This window comes from Myotis davidii, unplaced genomic scaffold (assembly GCF_000327345.1).
Source record: "Myotis davidii unplaced genomic scaffold, ASM32734v1 scaffold939, whole genome shotgun sequence".
In the NCBI taxonomy this organism is placed as follows: domain Eukaryota; kingdom Metazoa; phylum Chordata; class Mammalia; order Chiroptera; family Vespertilionidae; genus Myotis; species Myotis davidii.
The window spans coordinates 388,069-411,884 of NW_006290535.1; the positions used below are offsets into that span (position 1 = coordinate 388,069).

The 23,816-nt window shown below is 45.0% G+C and overlaps 1 protein-coding gene across 2 annotated transcripts in view; it reads right to left on the minus strand.

Annotated features, from left to right (window-relative positions):
• Window positions 1–23,816, minus strand: part of MERTK (MER proto-oncogene, tyrosine kinase) — a 94,369-nt gene that overhangs the window by 26,934 nt on the left and 43,619 nt on the right. For both annotated transcript variants that reach the window (XM_015563787.1, XM_015563788.1), the window contains 4 exons: window positions 22,829–22,915; window positions 20,209–20,324; window positions 14,753–14,936; window positions 8,130–8,281 (listed from right to left, as the gene is read on the minus strand). In XM_015563787.1, coding sequence (XP_015419273.1) covers window positions 8,130–8,281; window positions 14,753–14,936; window positions 20,209–20,324; window positions 22,829–22,915 — 539 coding nt within the window. The remainder of the gene's footprint in view (window positions 1–8,129; window positions 8,282–14,752; window positions 14,937–20,208; window positions 20,325–22,828; window positions 22,916–23,816) is intronic.

Genomic DNA, 23,816 nt, shown 5'->3' on the forward strand with positions numbered 1-23,816 from the left:
TATATAGGATATTGTTGTCTATATTCATGTACCGTGCGTTAGATTTGCAGGATTTATTTACTACTCGGTACAAGTCAGTACCAAATCCAGTTTTGATGATGGGTTAGCTGGCCATTCTCTAATTTGTGAAGGACAGAAAATCACCAGAGAGTCCTAATAACTCCCTGGTCCAAGCCCACATCCTGCAGCCCTGCCCTGTGTGAGTCAGGCAGGCTGTGAGGAAAACGCATCTACTTCAGAGTTTAGCACCTCACTGTACAAGACCTTCTGCCTGACCAGGAACATGGGTACTTTTTGTCTACAAAGACTCAAAAACAAGACTTCATGTATGAGAGAAATTAGCTCAAAATAAGAGGAAATGGGTAACTGAGAAAGAATTAAATCCCTAGCCCTGGCTGGTGTGGCTCAGTGTTAGAGTGTCAGCCTGCACACTGGAGGTTCTCAGGTTCAATTCCTGGTCAAAGGCATGAACCTCGGTTGCAGGCTGGATCCCAGCCTGGTTGGGGCATGTGCCGGAGGCAACCAATAGATGCGTCTCTCTTACATGGATGTTTCTCTCTATCTCCCCCTCCCTTCCTCTTCCACTCTCTCTAAAAGTCAATGGAAAAAATATCCTCTGGTGAGTATTAACAAGACCCATCCCCCTCCTCCCCACCACAGCAATCACCATGCTGTTGTCCATTCTCATGAGTTCCCTTTTTTCTTTCTTTTTTACTCAATCCCTCCACCCACTCCAACTCCCTAACCCCCAGAGCTCTCAGTTTGTTCTCTACCTATGAGTCTGTCTCTGTTTTTTGTTTGTTTATTTTGTCCATCAAACTCCACATATGAGTGAAATCGTATGACGCTTGTCTTTCTCTGACTGGTTTATTTCACTTAGCATAATGTTCTCCAGGTCCATCCATGCTGTTGCAAAGGGTAAAATTTTCTTCAGAGGAGTGACTTTCTCATTTCCACCTCCTGTCCCTTAAATGAGTAAAGAGCTAATAATCCATGTAAAGTGCTTGGAATGGCAGCTGCCTGGAGCAAATGTCACCCAAGTGTGGCGATGGCCACCATCATGGCTGCTGTCATCATGCTGAAACCTCAAGTATGGAAGTGATGGCAGGCACGGCTTATGGTCACACATTTTTGAAATACATAAAAATTATCCCATTCTAGGGGTGGGATTACAATAGATTTTGAAGTAGTGATTAGAAAAATATATGATAAACATTTTAGTGGAGGCTTAGCATTTTTTTCTAAGAATATTCTTAAATGGTAACTTCCAATATAGTTTTAAAATATTACTGTTTTTAAAAAAGTGATGTCATTGATCCACTGTTTTGATGCCAAGTGTATAAAGAGAGGCATGACCACATCCATATCCTCAAGTATTTCAATTCTGATTTTTAAAGCAGACAGAGAAACCCATTTGAAATCCCACCCAGGCAGGAGCCACCCTCAGTGTCAGGTGCCAACCGCAGAACGTGGAGCCGTGTTCCTGGCACGAGCTGGTCTGGTTATGGGAACAGGCCATGCAGACCGCATAGTTCTCATTTATGACCTTTCATTTTTCACCAACACAGGCCCGTATCCTCAAGGACTTAAAATATAAGAGCGTTTTCAGGAAATGAAATCGAAAGCATAGTATGACATTGATTACAACTTTACTTGCAGATAAAACCCGTGGAACTGGCCTGCTGGGGAATGTAAGAGCATGTCTTCCAGAACAGGATGTCTTGTGTCTCACGTGGGTATTAGCTCATCAGGGCGCCTGCAGTGGTGCTTGTATTCAGCCATCAAAAGACTTTAATATGTTCTACTCTGTGAGAAGGCACGACCCTATCTTTGTAACTCTAAGAATATGGCCCTTTTTATTGCCTCAAAGAACTGTAACACTCAGTGGGGCAAGGACTAGCAGATAAAGCTTCTGTCCTGCTACAAGAACAAAGGTAGCTTGTTCAAAAGGGTTCAAATTCACAGGCACCAATGCAAAACTCTCACACCTTCAAATGCGTCCTGTCCTTGCTTTTTTCTGCTAAGAGGCCACACTATGGGATTTGAACAAGACACTATATTATGAAGAAAAACAAGGGCATCTGGGGAAGAGCAGGGAGGCTCTGAAAAATACAGTCTTTGGAGTCAGTCAGACCTGGGTTCTGACCCCAGTGCTACCACCTCTAAGCTTTGGATTCTCGGAAAGTTACTCAACATCTCTGAGCTCCAATTTCCTCAAATGAACACGAGAAGAGGAGTGTCTTCCTCAACATGTTTTTGCAAGGGCTAAGTGAGTTCCTTCATGGAAAACACTCAGCACATGATCTTGCACAAAGACTATTTCTTAATTCCTATACCATGTCCCACAAGGTGCTGTATCTGGTCTTTTTTCCCTATATATGTAAGTCCTTCTCACAGAAATGACCTTGTAGTATCTCTCAAGGCTGTCCTGTATCATTCAAGGCTGTCTTGTTCCCCAAACTGTAACATCATTTAACACACTGTAGGTTTCTCCTCCAGGCAAAATGCACCGTCCTCGACGGACCCTTGATTAAAGTGTCTGAGACCTCTATCTGGCGTAACAAGAACCATGACTATTCCCCATATCTAAAAATGACACCAGTTCAAATGCGCTGCCCTCCTTTAACACTGAGAGGGAGGATGGAGGGAAGGAAGAGGGAGGGGCACTTGCCTACACCCAGGAGCGCAGTGTGTCAGGAGGCAGAGTTCTAGGCCAGCGAAGGAATCTTCCAACACACTGGGGCTTCCCTGGGTCTTTGAAGAAGTTGTTTCTCCATAATAATCTGCCATGAAACTTCCCTCCGAGATCAAGACCTCTACCCTTCCAATCACAGCAAAACCAGCATTAGAGCCACAATCCTACAGCAATGAGCTCTGTAGGAATGACATGGATCAAATCGAGTGCCTAACATCTGGGCAATTCTCACGTCAAAGTTAAACATATCTCTTCACTGCAGAACATCAGAGAGCCTTGACCTTGCCAGTAGGCACTTGGGTCTTCAAGGAAGGACATAATATGTAATATTTTATAAACTGATTTACTTACTGAATTATTTTCTCATGGAAGGTCTACTGATACCTTATGCGAATGAGAATGAGATAAGAAACACTAGTCCATACTCATCAAAGACTGTCCTATTCACCGTCAAGCTCAGTATAAGTAGCAGCCAACTGCAGATTAGCTCATGCCAGTGTCCTTGGCAGGACACAGGTAGCGGCTGACCTTGGCCTGTATAACCAGGGAGGCCCTAGAGCCAGCACACCTTCTGGACAGCTTCAGGTCACAACAAAGCACCTCCGAACCACCTCCACAAGCAACACACTTAAGAGACAGACTCAGCAGGCACCGCAAGTCCCTGTGAAGTAAGTCATGCTCGATGGTGTGGGTCCCTGCATGGCTGATCCTCCACTGTGGTTACAGCCAGTCCTTTCAGCCAATCGGCCAGAGAGTAAATCCCTCCCATGGATGTGTCAACAGCAGTTAATGATCAACTATAACAGGAAGATGTACAGCCCACACCAGGGGGTGGGAGTGGGGTGCACCTGGGGTGCTCAGCTCGAATAATCATGGAAGCTGCGCCACAGGACCCTATAGGACACCTCTACCAAGCCTGGGTGACACAGCAGCTTTACCTAATACATAGAAACAAACACAGGGAGGCTGCCAAAATGAGGAGACAAACATCTCAAAAGAAAGAACAGAACAGAACTCTAGAAAAAGAACTAAACAAAATGGAGACATGCAGTTTACCAGATGCAGAGCTTAAAGCACTGGTTATAAGGTTGCTCAATGAACTTAGGGGAAGAGGAGATGAACTTCAACAAAGAGAGAGGAAACATAAAAAGAGAACTAGAAAACATAACGAGTCATAAATGAAGAATATGCTAATAGAAATGAAGACTACATTACAGGGAGTTAGCAGAGGAGTAGAAGAAGTAGAGGATCAAGTCAGAGATTTGGAAGATAAGGAAGCAGAAAACACCCTATCAGAACAGCAAGAAAAAAATAATAATACAAATATATGAGGATAGTATAAAGAGCCTCTGAGACAACTTCAAGTGTACCATTATTCATGGGGGTGCCAGAAGGAGAAGAAAGAGAGGAAGGAATTAAAAACCTATGTGAAAAAATAATGGAAAACTTCCCTAACCAGGTGAAGGGAATAGACATAAAAGTCCAGGAGAGATGAAGTTGTGACTAACTCTTGCCCCTTAGAAATGAAGGGTGTTTGAGAAATAGAGGTGAAGGATGCACAGGTCAGGCTCCTCCCAGGGTTGGCTGACCTTATATTTTATTTGCCTCCCATTGCAGTTCCTGAGCTGGAAGCTCAGCTGCATCAGAGGATTTGTCTGCAGTAAAGTGAACCACAGACGCTTTTGTTGTCACAGGACCATCACAATGCAAAACATACAGCAGGATCGCAATGCAAGTGACCTTCTCACGGGGATGACCCAGCATCTCGAAGGAGGTAGTGATTGGAACAGTCACAGCCCTCACTGGCAGCACTGTCCTCCCTGCAGAGGGAATGATCTGAGCAAAGGGGGGAAGAATGCACAGCCCAGCTGGGTGTTAGTGGCAGTGAGTGCATTAGGCTCCATGCTGCGTCACCCACAGGGCTTTCAGCACTCCTGCCCCTTCAGCTCGAGTCCCCCACTAAAGGAGGAGCTATCAGCCCAACTAGCATGGCTCAGTGGTAGAGCGTCGATTTATGGACTAGGAGGTCACGGTTCGATTGCCAACCGGTCAGGGCACATGCTGGAGTTGCAGGCTCAACCCCCCGTAGGGAACGTGCATGAGGCAGCTGATCATTGACTCTCTCTCATCATTGATGTTTACATCTCTCTCCTTCTCCTTTCCTCTCTGAAATCAATAATAATAATAATAATAATAATAAATAAGCTATCACCCATGCCAGAGGAGGGGAAAAAAGGACCTGCTCGTAAATGTCTACCAATGATCACTATCTTCTGCCAACCAAGAAAGAAAAAATTCCCATTGAAAAATGATTGTGCCTTCACATACTATCCTAAGAATTGAGCTTTGTGAAAAGGAGATTTTCTCTAAGATTTGACTCCCCTGTCCCAGCCAGGGTGCAAATACAGCTAACCCACAGGCACCTTGCACATGCTCTGGGACAAAAAACCAGGAAATGCAAAGCTCCTTCTCTTGTAGCTGCAACGCTAGTGCAGGGTTTAACTGGTACAAGTAACAGCCTGCAGTCATTTACTATGAGACATGAGAGATCATGGACTCTCAGCCCTCTTCTTCCCGTCTCCTCTACTTCCATCACCTATTGAGTCCAACAGTCTGCTTCCTGGTAGGTAAACTGAGGCAACAAAGGAAAGAGAGCAAGTCTCAACTATCCTACTGGAAAATAGCAGTTTTGGTCAAAGTTGGATGATGTGTGATTGAAAACGACTGAAACGAGCTCAGACATCATCTGTGGGTGCAGCTGTTCCCCGTCCCTCTCTCCTGACAAGAAGCTGTTACTTTCATGTGATGCCTGTACAAATGCCACAGGGATGCCAAAAATCTGACCCATCACCGGGTTACATCCATCGGGAATGTGAAACATGAAACAAGGAGGCTCTTCGTGATGGTGGTAAAGAGAGAGTCCTGGTGGTGAACCCAGTGCGTCTACCCTATCACAAAGGAGCACGAGTGACCTCAGCCCTCTCCCTCTCCCAAGTGAGGAGGGGCCTGTCTGGGACCTGCGCCCCCACCTCTCCCCCCGGCCTCATCACTCAGCTGCATTCCCCACACTTCTGACTTTATTCTCAACACAGCTGTGATCTTTACACCTCACAGTAACCAAGTCAGAATGTCTCTCTGGCTCGACTGGAGTCACGCCTAAAAAACTCACTCCCACTAGAAGGGCACTGGCTCGAACTTAGGGAGCAGTCACAGTTTCTCATGTAGACCCCTCTGCCTTTTTTTGCTATTATGCAATGAAACTACTATTTATACCAGACACTCCTTACTAAACTATGGAGGATCTTGCCATCTTTGTTGATAAGGCGAGAACTATCTGACATTCTGACAGCTCCATGTATCCCCCAGTTCCCAGCACAGACTAGTATTCAATCAACACTCACGACAATTCTGATGGTTAATTTTATGTGCTAACTAGAGGCCCGGTGCACAAATTTGTGCATGGGTGGGGTCCGGCCAACCCACCCCAATTGGGGCTGATTGGGCCAGGCTGGCAGGGGGTGGGGCCGTGGGCAGTTGGTGGGCAGGTCCTGCCCCCTATCGGGCTGGGGGTGGGGCCGATCAGTGGCAGAGCTGGCCAGAGAGAGGGGCCACGGGCGGTTGGCCGGCTGGCCCCACCCCCTGGTCGAACTCCCGGTTGAATTCCCAGTCAAGGGGACAATTTGCATATTAGCCTTTTATTATATAGGATGGTACCCAGGTACATGGTCAAACACAGATGCGTTGTCACATACTCAGCTGGATGTTGCTATGAAAGGTATTTTTAGATGAGGTTGATATTTAAATCAGGAGCTTAGGGAGAGCAATCAAGTTGCCTTCAGGGTGGAGGGTGCCCTTCTCGACTCAGGCCTTCCTTTTCCAGCCAGTGTGCCCCTCCCAGTCACACTGCTGGGCAGCGTGGGCTCTTCTCAGTCAGCAGCAGGAGAAGCTGCTGAGTGACCTGCCAGTTGGCATTATGCTCTGGTGGAACGAGGCAGATCTGAAGGTTGCTTTTTTTTTTTTAATATATTTTATTGATTTTTAACAGAGAGGAAGGGAGAGAGATAGTTAGAAACATCGATGAGAGAGAAACATCAATCAGCTGCCTCCTGCACATCTCTTACTGGGGATGTGCCCGCAACCCAGGTACATGCCTTTGACCGGAATCGAACCTGGGACCTTTCAGTTCGCAGGTCGACGCTCTATCCACTGAGCCAAACCGGTTTCAGCTGAAGGTTACTTTAAACAAATTCAATTTTCTTATATGTAAAATAGTAATAGTCATATCAGCCATCTTCGTAACACACAACTCTCAAACTGGATTCCTAAGTTCAAGGTTCTCATTGGCTCCCTTGCCATCTGCCAAAGTCTATCAGACCCCTGGCCAACATCCAGAGCCCTGCACGCATGGCCAGGACTCCTGGTCCAGTTTCCCCTCACACTATACCCCTGAAAATATTCATGTTTCAGGGCCTTGAGTGAGTCACGATCCCCCAAAGCTGTCACATTATGCCTCATCTCACATGATCTTTCTCCATCTGGAACTCCTCCATCGTCAACTGTCAAGATTATGCCACGCCCAGAACAAGGCGAGGCATAGCACTGTCCCGAGCATCCTTGCCGAGGAGGTCAACCTGCAAGGCCAACCCCCCCTGACCCTGAGCCACATTGGGGCTAGTCACGTAGACAGTGAAGTCGGTCAAGGTGGCCGCAGCGAGACCACGGTGCGCCCGCACGGAGCATGGGCTGTTTGTTCTCACTGCTCAGAGCGCCGAGCTCTTGACCAGAGAACCCTTAGTGGCACAGCTCCACGCAGCTTGGGGACAGGGAACCTGTGCCACCAGGCTGATGCTCCAACTCTCTGCTGTGCCGGGACAACTGCTTTGCTCTGGTCGGTTGAGAAATGTGTCTACTTTCGCTCCTATGGAGCTGTGTCAAGACGGCCTGGTGCTTGCTGAGCCCTCTCCTTCAGAGTCTGGTTACCCTTTGCTATTTTCTAGGTGGCTGGGTTCTTCCCTGACAGTCTTCTTCAGAAAAGGGCCCCCTGGAATTTCAAGAGGCCATAGATGGCTGGCCTGCTAAGCCCTGTGTCTTCTCAACCACGTACTGTGGTTATCTGGGTAGTTCCCATGTCTTCCTACAAGAGCCACGCTCCCTGAAGGGAAGAATCAGGTGATAATAGAGATGAGTTCTACATGTAAGTACTCAATCAGTAAATGAACAGCTGAATGAGTGAATGAGGAGAGGCCCAAAGATTTCTTGGAATGTTGTGACGTTCAGTAACCTCCAATTTTATGACATTCTTCATAACCCACTAAAAGGTGTCTTGTCTAACTCAGTAACACCTGGCATTCTCACAGCAAAACAAAAGCTTCTAAAACAGTTCTAAACCAGTGAATCCGAGGAGACAGCGCACTCTGCCAGCGCTCAGACTTACGGAAGCACCCGCACTCTGCCACACGTGAGATATCCAGTAGCCCACCAGGTCCCCATCCTGCCGCTCAATTGGAGGCTCGATCCATCTGACGTCCACCTTGTTACTAGATTCATTCAGAAATACAGTGACGTTCAAAGGTGATACCGATGGGGCTAAAAAGGACAAGGAGAGAAGGATGAAGAACCACAAAGAAAAGCACACAGATACTCATTCTCTTTTTGGTTTCTGAATGTTTGATGTTCGCATGTTCTAGGAAAGCACTCACATGAGACTGAGACAAAGAGCAGATGTCCACCCTCTTCTCCATGAAGGACCATTGCGATAGTACATGAGTTTAAAAAGTCAGACCTTTCTAAACTAAAAGAATAAGGAAGAGGAAGGCAGGGAAGATGGTGAGAGGCGCTCAAGGACTCTGCCCGGGGAAGCAAAGCAGACACACAGTCACACTTGATCGGGGTTCTCCAACAGAAGCCTATGGGGCAGAAGGTCAACCGACCGTCTGGAGATCAGGTCTGGGTCCGAGAGACGTAAAGGGCAGGGAACTCAGCACAGCTGCAGTGACTGAGGGGCTGAACAGAACTAACCGATCAGGAAATCACTTTATGTGTCAGACACTTCATTATTGGAGGTCAGAGGGTCAAATGTTAATTACTGGACTAGGTGTAAAATGTAGCACTTAGCACTGGTCTTCATTCTCTGTTTCATAGTAAATTCTGCTAAGTCATACACCCACTTTATATCAAAACTAGAGGCCCAGTGCACAAAATTCGTGCATGGTGGGAGGGTGTCTCTCAGCCTGGCCTGCACCCTCTCCAATCTGGGACCCCTTGGGGGATGTCTGACTACAGGTCCCTCTCACAATTCAGGACCACTGGCTCCTAAAGGCTCGCCTGCTTGCCTGCCTGACTGCCCCTAACCGCTTCTGCCTGCTGCCTGATCCCCCACAACTGCCCTCCCCTGCCGCGACCCGCCTTCTCTGCTGGAACCTGCCTCCTCCATGTGAGGCAGCGGAGATGCTGGGACCGGTCTCCTCCACGCTGCGCAGAGCCGCGGGACCCCCAGACCTCCATCTATTAAAACTGAAAATATGTTCTTTGACCAAGTATTTTATTTCCAGAAATTTAATCTACAAAAATTCTCCTGTGGGTGGTATTATATTCATTGAAACAAAATAGAAACAAAAAGGAATAAATATAATGCTAATTGTGATATAAGAAACTTTGACACATTTTCCAATGGAATCTGGTCAGCAAAAACAAATTAGGTAGAGCACATGTATTGATATGAAAAAACATCTAATGGAGATAAAGATCAAATTGCCAACAAGTATGCATTACTGATCCATTTTAGAAATTTAAAAAGTGTTTTATTTAGAGAGAAAGTATAAAGACAATTAAATAATATAGACCCAAACTGCCTGTACTAGTACTTAGGGGAGATTAAATAATATATTTCTGATACATCTGACAAGAAAACAAAAGGGTACTGTAACCTTACTCGCCTCTGCTGATTCCAGGAGCAGTTAGAAGGCATTTCAGCACAGGACATGTCATACAGCTGAGCTGTGCCTAGGAAATGAGTCACATACTTTCAAATCTGCTGTAGGATTTATGGATAAACATTGCCCACTCAACTTGTCTTTATACCTGCTCCCTCCGAAGGAAGGAAGTTAAAACAGTATAAACTCATAAGGTAAAGAGAAGTCAACAGGAGAAGAGAAGTCTTAACATATATTGGACAGACGAAAAAGAGACAAAGAAGGTGTAATGAACTCAGCAAGCTGATTCTCCCAAAAGCACCTGGAGAGGCTCAGAAGCTGTGGGCCCAGGTATTAAAACTGGAAGATTGAAAGTTTGATTAGGAAGAACTTAGCCCTTGTCACTCCTCTAACTTATTCCCACACACCTGGCAGGAACTCCCCCCAAATCCCACAGAAGACAGGACACCTTATTCTATGAACTGAAAAGCCTCTTCTGGACTACGGGCACCAGTAGAATGAAGCACCAAGAGAGGCCAGACTGACAAGTGGGGAAAAATAAGTGGAAGTCTGTGCCCTGAATGAGGAAGACTCCACCTCACCTGGCTGCTAGAATATCGGCAGCCATGTTTCTATTCATGAGGCAGCAAACAGGAGACTTCTTTTCTAGAGAAAGTGAGCAGTCCCAGAGGAAAGAAAAGCAATATTGATACCTGGGAGCATGCTAACCTAAACACTTAAGGTCACCAACCAATCACCTGACAGAGACGTCCATAAACCCCACCTACACTTAGTGTCCAATCAAATTGCTGGTTCTCTACTCTTAGAAGGAGTGGACAGTGGGGGATCAGGAGAGGTCAGGGAAGCCTCCTTCCTGAATGTCCAGGCAAACAACACACAGGACAGAGAGCACATAAAGGAGATAGAGACATTCTAGGGGACTAGAGAAAACTACAACAACAAACAACCTGATAATTAATATGCCCAAAGGTAGGTAAAGGCTCGCATACTTGAGAACTGAAAAAAAGAATTGTCAATGAAATAGAAAGTTCTTGAAATTAGCAATGTGAGAAAAAAATTAAATGTTTAATAAAAGAATTAGAAGAGAAATCAAGTAAGCCTCCATAACTGTAGACTAAAAATTAAAGAAAGAAGGTCAACTTGAGCAAAGAAAATTAAGGCAGCAAAGGGGTCCAACAACTATCTAATACAACTATCTAATTACACAATTTAATACAATAGAAAAATAGAAGGAGATTTTCAAAGAAAAAATGTATAAGAAAAAGTCTCAAGCCTGGCCGGTGTGGCTCAGTAGTATAGCTTTTACCTATGAACCAGGAGGTCACAGTTCGATTCCCAGTCAGGGCACAAGCCCCGGTTGTGGGCTCAATCCCCAGTGGGGGTCGTGCAGGAGGCAGCCAATCAATGATTCTCTCTCATCACTGATGTTTCTCTCTATTCCTCTCCCTTCCTCTCTGAAGTCAATAAAAAAATATATTTTAAAAGTCTCAAAACCAAAGCACTTGCATTTCTAGATCAAAAGAACCACTGAATGGTGGTTGATAAACAAATGATGACAAATTCCACATCATAGCCCATCACAGCACCACGATCAGAGAGAGAAATTACTTTAAAAATCAAACTAAGTAACAGTTCAAATAGAAAACTCAAGTATCAGAATTCTCCATAATAACTCATGAACCTAAAAAACAATGCAGATGTACTTTTTAAAATTTGAGGAAGAATAATTTACAACATAAAATTCTATATTAGGAAAAATTATCAATTCAGTATGACATAAAGACATGCAAGTTCCCATAGTTTTTTTGTTTGTTTGTTTTTTAAACTAAGGCTCCGGAAAGTGATTTGACAAAGAGCTAGGAGTTAGAAGAGGTGGGATTTAATATATATTTTTAATGGATTTTTTACAGAGAGGAACGGAGAGGGATAGAAAGTTAGAAATATCGATGAGAGAGAAACATCCATCAGCTGCCTCCTGCACACCTCCCACTGGGGATGTGCCCGCAACCAAGGTACATGCCCTTGACCGGAATCGAACGTGGGACCTTTCAGTCTGCAGGCCGACGCTCTATCCGCTGAGCCAGACCGGTTAGGGCCCCATAGTCTTAATATTTTACATATTCTCCCTGAAGCTAATGGACAATGTGCTCCATGAAAATGAGGGAGTAAACCAAGAAAGACAAATGCCCAAGAGAAGGCCATGGAGTCACTATGATGCTCTGGATGGAGACAGGAAAAGAAATACATGGGAGAATTAAGGATAACAGTGCCTGGGCCTCCCTCAGGGCTAGGAACACTGTCTATTCTCAGCTGTCAGACTGGAAAACCTAATGGTACCAGGATCACTAGGCACAGTACACATAACCGTCTTGTCTCAATAGTGATTAGTAATTGACTGAGCACTTTCCCTGTCCCGCCTCACAAATTTTAAAAGATCCAAGAGGATCGGTCTTTTCCCAATACATTAACAATGTCCCAAAACAAAGTTCAATACTTATAGGAATACAGAAATATCTAGCATCCCCCAAGGTTAAATAAATTCATAATGTTGGGAATGCAACCAAAGACTACCAGCTACACAAAGAAACTGCAAAGTCTTCTACATAGCAGGAATATAAATAAATCAAAACTGCCCTAGAAATAACAGATATTAGAATTAGCGAGGACATTAAAACAGTCGTAACTGCATTCCACATGGTCCAAGTAAAAAAATTACACCGAAGCACACCACAATTAAATTGCTCAAAGTCAACGATAAAGGGCAAACTGAAGACAAAATACATGCAGATACATTACATACAGAGGAACAAATATAGACTGTAGATTCCTTATCAGAAATAACTCAAGAAAGAAGACAGTGACACAACATTTTTAAAGTAATGAAAGTAAGAATTATGTGAACCTAGACTTCCATATCTAATAAAACTATCAGAAAGAAAGGCAAAATAAATATATTAAAAAGTAAAAATAAAGATTTTTCTCAGACATACAGAAGCTCAAGTCCTCACCAGATATGTACTACAAGAAATGATGAAGGCCTTTAAGATGGAACATGATATTGAATGAAAATGTGGACCTACACCAAAAAATGAATAAAATCAGAAATGGTTACTTTATGGATAATTACATATATTTTTATAATTATATAAGTCACCCTAATTACTGATTGTCTGAACAAAAGTAATAACAATGTAGTATGAATTTATAACATATTTTGTAAAAGTAAGATAACAACAATTGTGCAAATATTGGACAATCAAATGGAAGTATTCTATTTGAAGGTTCCTACATGACCCATGAAGTGGTATAGCATTTTAGAAGGTAAACAGAGTAAGTTAAACATGTACACTATTAACCCTAAAGCAACCACAAACACAAAACAGAAAACAAGAGTTATAGCTAATAAGCAAACAAAAGAGAGAAAATAAAATAAAAATATTCAATTAACCCAAAAGAAGAAAAGGAGGGCTACAGACAGAAAAATAAAAATGTGATATTTAAACTCAACCTTTTAAACCTAAAGTTTAAAGATGTAAATGAAATTTGCTGTAAGCAAGATAATACGACTATCACATTACATTTTAATGAGTTAAATACCCCAATTTAAATGCAGATATTTGAATGAATTAAAAAGCAAGACCAAAGTTTATGCTCCCTAAAGGAAACACACTTTGAATATAAAGATAAACCTGCTAGAACTGCATATTGAAAGAGATAAATCCACAAGTATAACTGCAGATTATCAATGCTTCTTTCTAAATAATGGATAGAAATAGGTACTATTTGAAAAACATGATCAATCAACTTCAGCAAGCTGATGTTTATAGAATATACCATCTAATAAAAAACAGAATACACATTCTCTTCAAGTGCACACCAAACATTAATAAAGACAGACCATATTATGGACCATAAAACAAGTCTCAATAATTTTATTTTATTATTTTATTTTATTATTTTTTTTAAATATATTTTATTGATTTTTTACAGAGAGGAAGGGAGAGAGATAGAGAGTTAGAAACATCGATGAGAGAGAAACATCGATTAGCTGCCTCCTGCACATCTCCTACTGGGGATGTGCCTGAAACCCAGGTACATGCCCTTGACCGGAATCGAACCTGGGACCTTTCAGTCCGCAGGCCGACGCTCTATCCACTGAGCCAAACCGCTTTCGGCGAGTCTCAATAATTTTAAAAAGATTCAGGTGATACAAATTATGTTCTCTGTCTCCAACAGAAAGAAATTAGAAATCAGTACACAGATCTCCAGAAACTCCCTCCCTCCAAATATTTGGAAACTAAGTTATACACCTAAATAACTAATGGGTCAAAGAAGAAATCAGAAAGTATACTGAACTCAAGGAAAGTAGAACACAGCATATAAATATTGTTCTCAAAGGTTTTTCTTCCTCATTTGAGAAAAGGAGGTATTTCACAATTTTGGCACTAGAGTTTCATCTGTGCAAGGATTAAGCCCTAACGGTTTCTGATTTGGACCCGTTGCACTGTCTGTATTAAGACTATACCACTGATGGTATAAGGCTGGCGTTAAGGGCCCATAAGAGGTTCTGAGTGGTCATTCTGAGCTCTAACTGGGAAAGAATGAAAATTGTGTGACTCGAATTTAACAGATTTCATTATTCATAGGAAAGGAAAAAAAAAAACCTCGGAATTCAAAAGCACACAAAAAATTCTTTAAAGTTTAAAGATGTAACGAGTAAGATAACAGAGGTAACAGTATCTACTCCCTAGGGCTCCTATGAGGATTGAATGGATAACTCGCGTCAGGCATCTAATATAGTCCCTGGCACATAGGGTATGGGGAACATTAGGCATCTTCAAATTCATTAGTTTTCTTGAGTTTGATGCTATGAGTAGTAACGCATTATATTATTATATCTTAATTAAAAATAACATACGCTATAAAGAGTGTGCTGCTATTACCTTTTTATGCAAAAGAAAATATTACTTATATGTAGTTTCTAAGTTTCGTTCCCATTTTCACTGGCCACCTCCATAAAATTCTCCTCCAGAGACAAAGATCCAAAAAACAAAATTTAAACTCCAAATCAGGCTACTGGGACTTAATCACATGCCAGGAGAATATTCTGAACACCAGGAATTACCTTTTTCGGACGTGCTGGCCAGGATCCAAGGGCTCCGGGCGGACCAGCCAATCTCATTCCTGCAGGACACACTGATGCTGTAGTTAGCCAGAGCTCGCAGCTGTTCGACTTGATACAGAGGTGGAGAAGCAGAGGTGTTAAAATTCATGACGGAGCCATTACTCAGAGGACCCACTTCCTTGACCTGAATGAAAAGTGAAGATGTGGACCCGGCGTTAGTAAAGTGGCGGGAATGTCAGACGTGGGCTCTCAGGCATCCTGCGCACGTGGCCCGTCCTCTCCACGGAAGGAAGTACCTGCTTCCTTCCAGGCCACACACCCGCATTACTGAGTGTTACTCATGCCGCAGGAGCAACAATTGAGGACCCGAGGAAAAGGCCTGAAATAAGTGTTCTCGTTGGGGTAGGGGACAGAGCAAATGATCACCACTGTATTACAATTGTTATAACACATTATAAAATAGCCCTTCCTCTCTCAGGACCGCCTCAAGTCTCCATTTCTTTCAGCTGTTTCACAGAATATGCAACAAAGTCAACTGAAACAGGGTGGCAAAGCCTAAAATATAGGGTGTCCCAAAAAATGTATAGACAGGGAATAGTAATAAAGGCGGTGTTTATTAAAATACATTTCATGTTCAAAATTGAGCTATCCGCTGTGTATATACATTTTTGTGGGGACACCCTGTATTTACTATCTAGTTCTAGACTCTTAAAGAAAACCTTTCCAAAATCCTACGTTGGAAGATGGGATACTGGAGTTTGTTTTAATCTGTTTTTCTTTTCATTGTGCAACCTGAGGACCCTCTGCTCTTCTTTGAAGAACATTTTAGTGTTGTCCATTGTTCTTAATTTTTTAAAAAGATTTTTAAAATTGATTTTTAGAGAGAAAGGAAGGGAGAGAAACATCATGTGAGAGTGAAACATCAATCAGTTGTCTCCTGCACACCCCGCTACCGGGGGAACCTGCCTGCGACCCATGCACGTGCCCTGACCAGGAACCAAACTGGCAACCTTTCGGTGCATGGGACGACGACGCCCAACCAACTGAGCCACACTAGCCAGGACACGTTGTCCATTATTCCCCCTCTCATTACACTCCAATATAAATCTGTTCCAAAGGCATACACAGGTAATTCAGATTTTATGACATTTCTTAGTGGGGAGACATAGGAAAGGGTCATTTGCACCTCACCCACCAAACTTCTCTAAAGCTCTTTACAACATCAGCTCTTTCTGAGTTCCTTCTCTTCATCCTTCATAAACCCACCAGTCTCTCCACATCCCTCTCCAGGCATCCTCTGTAAGCACAGGCAGGAGAGGGTGATCCCAGCAAAAACCTCCCCCTTGTCCAGTAGGCACACCTCCTATCTGTGAGGGAGGATGTGTGAGAGTGGGTATCTTTTCACTGCACATTTTTCAAAACTTCTATGACACGGAGTACTTATAAATCAGAAAAGACAAAATGATAGTAAATTTTAAAAAGAAGTAACCAAGAGCAATTTGGGGGGAATAGCTTAAACCCTGTATCCAATTCCTCATAATAATGGGCTAAGAACTGGAGACTCCACTGGTCGACAAGAAGCTCCAGTTGGCCTGAGGAGCCCCCAGGGGAAATTCAGTGAGCTACATGTTCCTCTGGGTCCTGGCTGTTGGCAGAAGTCACTCTGTTCCTTCACTTTAGAGTATGCACCTCCTTCAACCCTGGAGACCAAGGTGGAGGCAGCCTGTGGCTCTCCATCCACCATTTGGGGAGCAACGTGTGGAGCATTTCCAGGCACAAGACGCACTTTGAGAGCCGTTCCTGGAAGAGGATGGGGTTTCCATAACAGGCCTTCTCGGTGGGTCCTGGGGGAAAAGAGGGAATGAGATGGCAAGAAGCACATGGGACAGTTAAAAATAGACCTGGAGTATGCAGCCCAAAAATGGGTGAAGAAAGGAATTCATGTCAGGACCACAGGAAGCGAGAGGGTGTGTGCTCCTCCGCGTAAATCTGAATCTCGGCCAGAACATTCATTTGTTACCGAGTCAGAGTTTAAAACTGTCACGGACTGGGAACCTGCTACAAAACTATCGTCGGTCCCCTTAGAAATGGGGATATATCGTTTATCTGCAGAATGTAAGTTGTAACTTCTCAAACCAACCTGACTAATCCTGTTAGGGCTGCAGGAGAAAGTAAAAAACCCAGTTATGTTTGAGTATCAGATCAACTACAAATAATTATGTATAGGTATGTCACAAAATGACTCGTGTACTTTAACTTATAAGATTTCTTTCTTCTTATTTGCTAAATCTGGTCACCCTACTAGAGATAGAAAGGAGAGTGGATGAAGGGAGGCAGAGCTGGCTGGTGGGGCAAAGACAGAATATCCATGCCGGTGCCACAAGACCTGAGGCAGGCAAGGCAGGCTGCAACTTGGTGCTCAAAGGGTGATTGTTCACTCAGGCCATGGCCACCCAAAGCCAAGGTGCAGAGAGAGAGAAAGAGAAAGAGCAGGTGAAGTTTGTGTGTCATCACCTTCCACCTTCAGGGCGACCTGGTGTTTTCCAACCAGCCCACTCTACTTCATGTCTACCCTGAGAGCCTTCTCTCAAGGCGGGCAGTGCTTCCGCAAAGTCCCCCTGAAGGCAGCCGTCCTTGTGTGGAAGGAGCCTCGTGTCCTCTTGGATTCTGCCAACAGCTCAGCAATTGGGTAACATTTTTACAGGGCTGTCCACGCCTCAGCTATGTCCCTATATAGGGACAGTCATGGCCCTACAATAGCAACCAGGCTGTAGTAGTTCCCCAAAACAGAACCCTGAAATACATGAAGCAAAAACTGAGAGAAATGAAGGGAGAACTAGACAATTCAAAAATAACAGTTGAGACCTCAACTCCCCACTTTCCATAATCGATAGAACCACTAAGCAAACAATCAACAAAGAAACAGAAGAACTGGACAAAACTATACACTAACTCAACCTGACAGATGCAGAACAGCCCACCCAGACCCAGCCAAACACACCTCCCCCAAGGGCACATGGAGTACATTCCACCCAGAGAAGAAGTTATGCTTGGCCATAAACAAGCCTTGATAAATTTAAAAGGATGGAAACCATACCAGTGTATCCTCCAAACACAAGGGAATAGCATTAGAAATCAACGAAGAAAGAACATTTGAAAAATTCACAACCATGTAAAAGTCAAACAACACATTCCTAAACCACAAGGCAAATGACGAAAAACTTGAGAGGAACTAAAGAACACCAAAAAATACCAAACCTCAGGGGATGCAGTTAACGCAGGGCTTAGAGGGAAATGAATAGTATATATGCCCATAATAAAAAAGGAAGAAATTTAAAATCAATTGTCTAACCTTCCACTTTAAGAAACAAGAACAACAACAAAAAGAGAAAACTAAGCAAATAGAAGAAAGAAAGCAAAGATTAAGGCAGAAATGAGTGAAGTTGAGAACAGAAAAACTCACAAAGACAAAAGTTGGTACTCCGCTAAGATAATAAAATTGACAAATCTTCAGCTAGACTGACCAAGAAAAAAAAAAAGAGGGAAACCTCAAATTATTAAAAGCTGGAATGAAAAAGAGGCAACCGCTTCTAGCCTCAATAAGGGGAAAAGATTATAATTTGAATATTATGAACAAATGTATACCAACAAATCAGATAGCCCAAAGGAAATGGACAAATTCCTAGAAACACATAAACTACCAAAAGTGACTCAAGAAGAAACAGAAAATCTGAACAGATCCATACCAAGTAAAAAGATTGTGTAAGTAATCAAAAAACTTCCTACACAAAAAAAAGCTCAGGACCAGATGTCTTCTCTGGTGATTTCTACCAAATATTTAAAGAATGAACAGCGATCCTTCACAAACTCTGCCAAGAAATAGAAAAGGAGGAACACCTCCCAACTCATTCTACAAGACCGGGTGTCATCCTGATACCGAAACCAGAAGAAGCCAATACAAGGAAACTACAGCCCAGTATCTCTTGTGAATACAGACACGATTACACAGTGGTGATGGTTTCACAACTCTTCGAGGAAAAACCACTGAATTGTACACTTTAAATGGGTGAATATTATGGTATGTGAAAAATATCTCCAGAAAAAGCTGTTAAAAAATAGCCCTGGTGAGGATTTTGTAGACACAAGGACCTGACACTTACCAGTACTTGGGAGGTTTACAAAGCTGGGCAAGAACTTAGCAAGGCTGGGGGTGGCGGGGAGAGGGGCAGGCTACTTTAAATATTTGAAGAGCGCATGTTTTCACTCTTCAAAGCAGGAGCAGCAGTTAGGTAACAGTGGGAGGCAACAAGAGCAGGGAGGCTAATTCCATTTGGTATTAAAATATCTGGTTGTTGCCCGGCTGGCGTGGCTCAGTGGTTGAGCATCAACCTATAAACCAGGAGCTCACAGTTCAATTTCCGGTCGGGGCATATGCCCTGGTTGCGGGCTTGACCTCCAATGTGGGGCATGCAGGAGGCAGCCGATTAATGATTCTTTCTCATCACTGATGTTTATATCTTTCTCTCCCCCTCTCCCTTCCTCTCTGAAATCAATTAAAATATATTTTTTTAAAAAACAACACCACCAATATCTGGTTGTCAACACAAAATTCTTTAGAAGTCACTTCCTTACAGTGAGTGGGTGTAAATGGCCCATCAGGTTGACATGATTTTCACTAATAAGACCAGAGATGTATGAGACGAAGAACAATTTGTGACCCTACTGTGTGATAAAGCACCAGGCAGAACACATGCCCGTTTTCAGCAGACAATCCACATGTGCTCACTGCCTGTTCCCACACGCAATGTCTCTCCGGACACAGAGGGTCTGAGCAGTGCTGTGGCTTCAGCCTCCCAGGCTTGGCCTCGGCTCGGCCGCTCACTCGGGGCTGAGCCTGCAGTGCTGGTGTGGGGTTCAGTGGGGAGTCGGCAAAGGCCCTGGGCCGGGGCACTTGGGAAACAAACAGCTGGGTTACTTTCCATGTTTATAAAACTAACAGAACAGAGTTTACATCTTGGCATGGAATCACTGCAGGATGGCTAACCTCTATTTTACACCAGTTGAGGTGGTGGTTAAAATGGGTGAAGACTTGCAAGGCCCTGTAAGGCCCAGGTTTCCCCCAGGGACCACGGGTTAAGGTGCTACTAGTACTTCCATGGCCACCAGCCCAGGAAGAGCCAGGATGACGAGTACCTGGCTTCCTGAACTCCTGGTCACAATCCAGTCCTACCTTAGGGATGCATTTTTGAACCTTAAAAATTAATTCTCCCTGGCCTCACAGATCCCTCTGGCTGGCCCCGGCCATGCACAGGAAGGAGGCAGGCTCTGGGGCGGGCAGGGGCACAGTGAGCCGGGAGGAGGACAGGACTCTCAACGGAGGTGCTGGAGGGAGAAAAAGTGAGGGAGACCCACAGGGCACCAAATGGCACTTCCCTCAATCCTGCAGGTTTGTTTACCTGAATGTTGCAGACGCTGAACGGGGAGTAGCCATCAAAGCCCAGGACCCAGGAGATCAGGACACCGTGCGAGCTCCTGTTGTGGATGCTGACTTCAGCTGGTGGGGAGGGAAGGACTACATGAAAAAGACACACAGAGACGCAATTAGAGGCCACGGGAGGCCAAGTGACCAGACACATCAATACCACACCAGTTCCCATTTCTTACGATTAGAAAAATTAAACACAAGTTTCAAAGAGGAGCCGCAGTATGCCTGAGGCTGACTGCGTGAGCCTGCAGACAGGCCTTCCGGGGACGGGGTGCTCTGCCTGGCCACGGAAGGGGGCCCCAGCATGCTTCCCTGCCCATTGAAGAAGGGAATGCTTTCAGCTGGGAAAGGATGTGCAGAGGCACCGCTCCTTTACTGCCCACGGTCCTACCGTGAGCAGGCACCTTGCTGGGTAATAAATGGGAAGAAGAGACACAGCCCTGTCCTAGTGGGGTTCTTGCCTGAGTGGGGGAGACCCATGTGAGCAGAGGCTAAGAGGGCCCGGTGTGGAGAAGAAAGGGGTACCACAGTGTATGGGGTGCATGTGTGTGTACAGGGGTAGAAATTTCCAGGCCAAGGAAGCAGGTGAGAGTCAGTTCAAGCAAAAGAACCTATTGCCGGTGCTCTGTGTGTGTGTGGGGGGGGAGGGGGGGCGGAGAGGCCATAATGAGCGTGCAATGTCCTCAGCGACATGTGAGACGTGGACAGGTGTTTCAATCAGAATCTAAAAAGAATCTGAAGTTTGGGGGAAGGGTCTTATTTTCTTGTGCTAAATTTAACTCTTAACAGTAATAATCACACATAATAAAACATGGTGACTGGCGATGCTGTGTGCTTACGATGTGCCCCCCGTTATGGCCTCCACCTCATTTCCTTATTAGAGCCCTATCGGAGGGGTTGTCTTATCCTCCCCATTACAGATGAGGAAACTGAGGATCAGAGAAGTTAAAACCAGCCGGAGGCCACGAGCAGGGGAACGGAAACTTGAACTCGGGTCTGCCTGACCCCAGAGCTCCTGTCGCTCAACAGGACACGGGCGGCTGGTTGAGGAGGCAGCGAGCAGCCCAGTGTGAGCACGGGCAGGGGCTGGGTGCCTTATCGCCACTTGGCCTGCGATGTGGCCCCTGGCACAGTGGCAAGCCTTCAGTTCCCTCTTCTGTTAATGGGACAGTACCAGCCCTGCTCCAGGGGGTGGTGGTGAGGACTAAATGAGGTGACACAGGTGGGTGAGGTGTGGGGGGGGCGTGGAGGTGGGGAAGCGAGGACAGGATGGGCAGGAGGGCTGGGCCACGTTAGGCACACACAGGGTGCCACGTCAGGAGTTCCAGCTTTACCAGCAGACACGCAGCGTGCTGAGGGGGTGGGGGGTCGGGGAGGAAGAGAAGCATTCTGTTTGACGCCCCTAAATAGAGCGGTTGCAGAACTGCCCTAGAATGCTGCCCTCTCCACATCAGAATCAGACCTCGGATGCTACAGTTAACAACAGACTGGAAGAAGGGAGGCTTGGTTTCACATAAATTTTTAAATATATAAGAGCCAAAAGCCTAAGTTTTGGAAACAGGATTTATTTATCTTTACATCTTAGCTGAGAGTCTGTATGAAGCAAAAGCTAAAGAAGTACTTCACCTTTTATGTATTTTTAATTTTTAAGATGTTATACTGATGACAATGACTTTATAAATGCATGCCCACGCGTGAATCTTTGAAATTGCCCACACGTCCTTTGCAAAATGGTAATAATGGCCTTCGGGCCGGAGGAAGGAAGTTGCCCATCCCTCGGCGCCCACACAGGCTGCGCTCAGGGTTTCCGGTGAACTTTCTGAAAAGGCCCCTCATTAAGAACAAACACTGAAACCCCAAACCTGCCCGAGTTTCTGAGAGGGCGGGTGAGGAAGGTGATTTGAAGAGGGATAAACAGACAGTTTGTACGTTTTTGTGACTAGGTTTTAGGTTTTCCTCCCGTTTTCGGTTTCAGATTTAAACACCTTTGATCCCACAGAAAAAGGAGGACGAGGCAGTGGATTGGACTGGAATGTCTCCGCCAGCCGGGGCCTTCCATTACCTCATGTCCCCGCTTAGCGGAAGCAAAGGGATGGGAGGTGAGGAGAGAAAGACAGGAGGCTGGGCCGGGAGAGTGACCCTGGCTTGCTCTTCGCCTGCCTCGGGGCAGCAGCTGGAGGACTGCTTCACCCCAGCTGCCCTGGGAGGGGCGGAGCCCATTCCTGGACCAAGGACCGCAGCTGCCCCACCCAGGCTCCCTTCAGGGCTAATGGGAACTAGTTCAGGCTGGAAGAGGGAAGTGGAGATGGGCAAGATGGTCATGGTGAACATTTCAGCCTATTTTCTTTCCAGACCCCGCAGAACTAAACTGGCAAATGTTTAGCAAACTTACGAGCCAGGCACTGTTGTGAGCACTCTGGCTGGTGTGACCTCATTTAAGCCTCCAGACCAGGTAGGTTGTGTAATGATCCCCATTTTAGAGAGGGGAACACCAGCCAGAGAGGTGGGGTGACTTGTCCAAGATCACAAAGGCAGTCAGTGGGGAACCCCGGGCTCCGGATGTCCTCCCAGCGACTGGCCCTGCTTCTCACCTTTGATGTTGACCTGAATGCCCTTGGACACGGCCAGGCCCTTGTCATTGTGGGCCTCACAGCTGAAGAACGCCGTCTCGGTCAGACCTGAAGGGGAAGGAGAGCGTGAGACCAGCCCTACGGGGGTCCGGGCATGCTGTTACTTCTTGGTTCACTGCTTCGCGTCTTAAATGCAAAGTTAATTTTTAAAATGTTCTGGTGTTTTGGGGTGGGGGGAATAAAAACACACCTGGGATTAAGCCCTGGGTACCATGAGCAACAAGGGGCCTGAAAGGCAGCTCCTCCATTCAGATCCTTTCATTTTCCCTGATGGGGAGACATTAGGTAACAAAGCCATATGCTTTCAATGTTCGGCTTTCTACGAGGAGGAGGGGCTCGCTGGTCCCAATATTAAGCAAAGTGGTTTCTGAGGTTCCCCAGACAGTCCCCTGTGGCGCAGCCACCCAGGACACCATGGACACCTCACAATTCCAGAAACAGCAGTGTAAACACCAGTTTAAAAAATTTCAGACAATCTGCTGTAACGAGTAAAGATCGGTCAACTCATAAGGAATTATTATACCACCGCGAGGCACTGTTACTACACAAAGATAACAGTGCTCAATAAAAAAGAATTTTACCATTTCCGAGGTGTGAGGACCTCTGATTCGTTAATTTTAAGTAGAAAGAAAGGGAGGCAACCTTAGTCTAATTCCATTTTCCAATAAAGGAACATGGGCTCCTTGGAAAAACGGCTGATTCTCAAGTGGGGCAAGGAACATGTCAGATGAGCCTGGGACAAAATATAACACACACACAGCACATGCACACACACACGCACACACACACAGCACATGCACACATGTGCACACACACACAGATGGGGGTACTGCAGAGACATGGGAGCAACTGAAAGCACTCCCAACGGCCACAACTGGAACAATTGGAGCAAGAAAACAAGTGAAGTGCCATTGGATTGTAACGCAAAGTATAAAACAAATGTCCATAT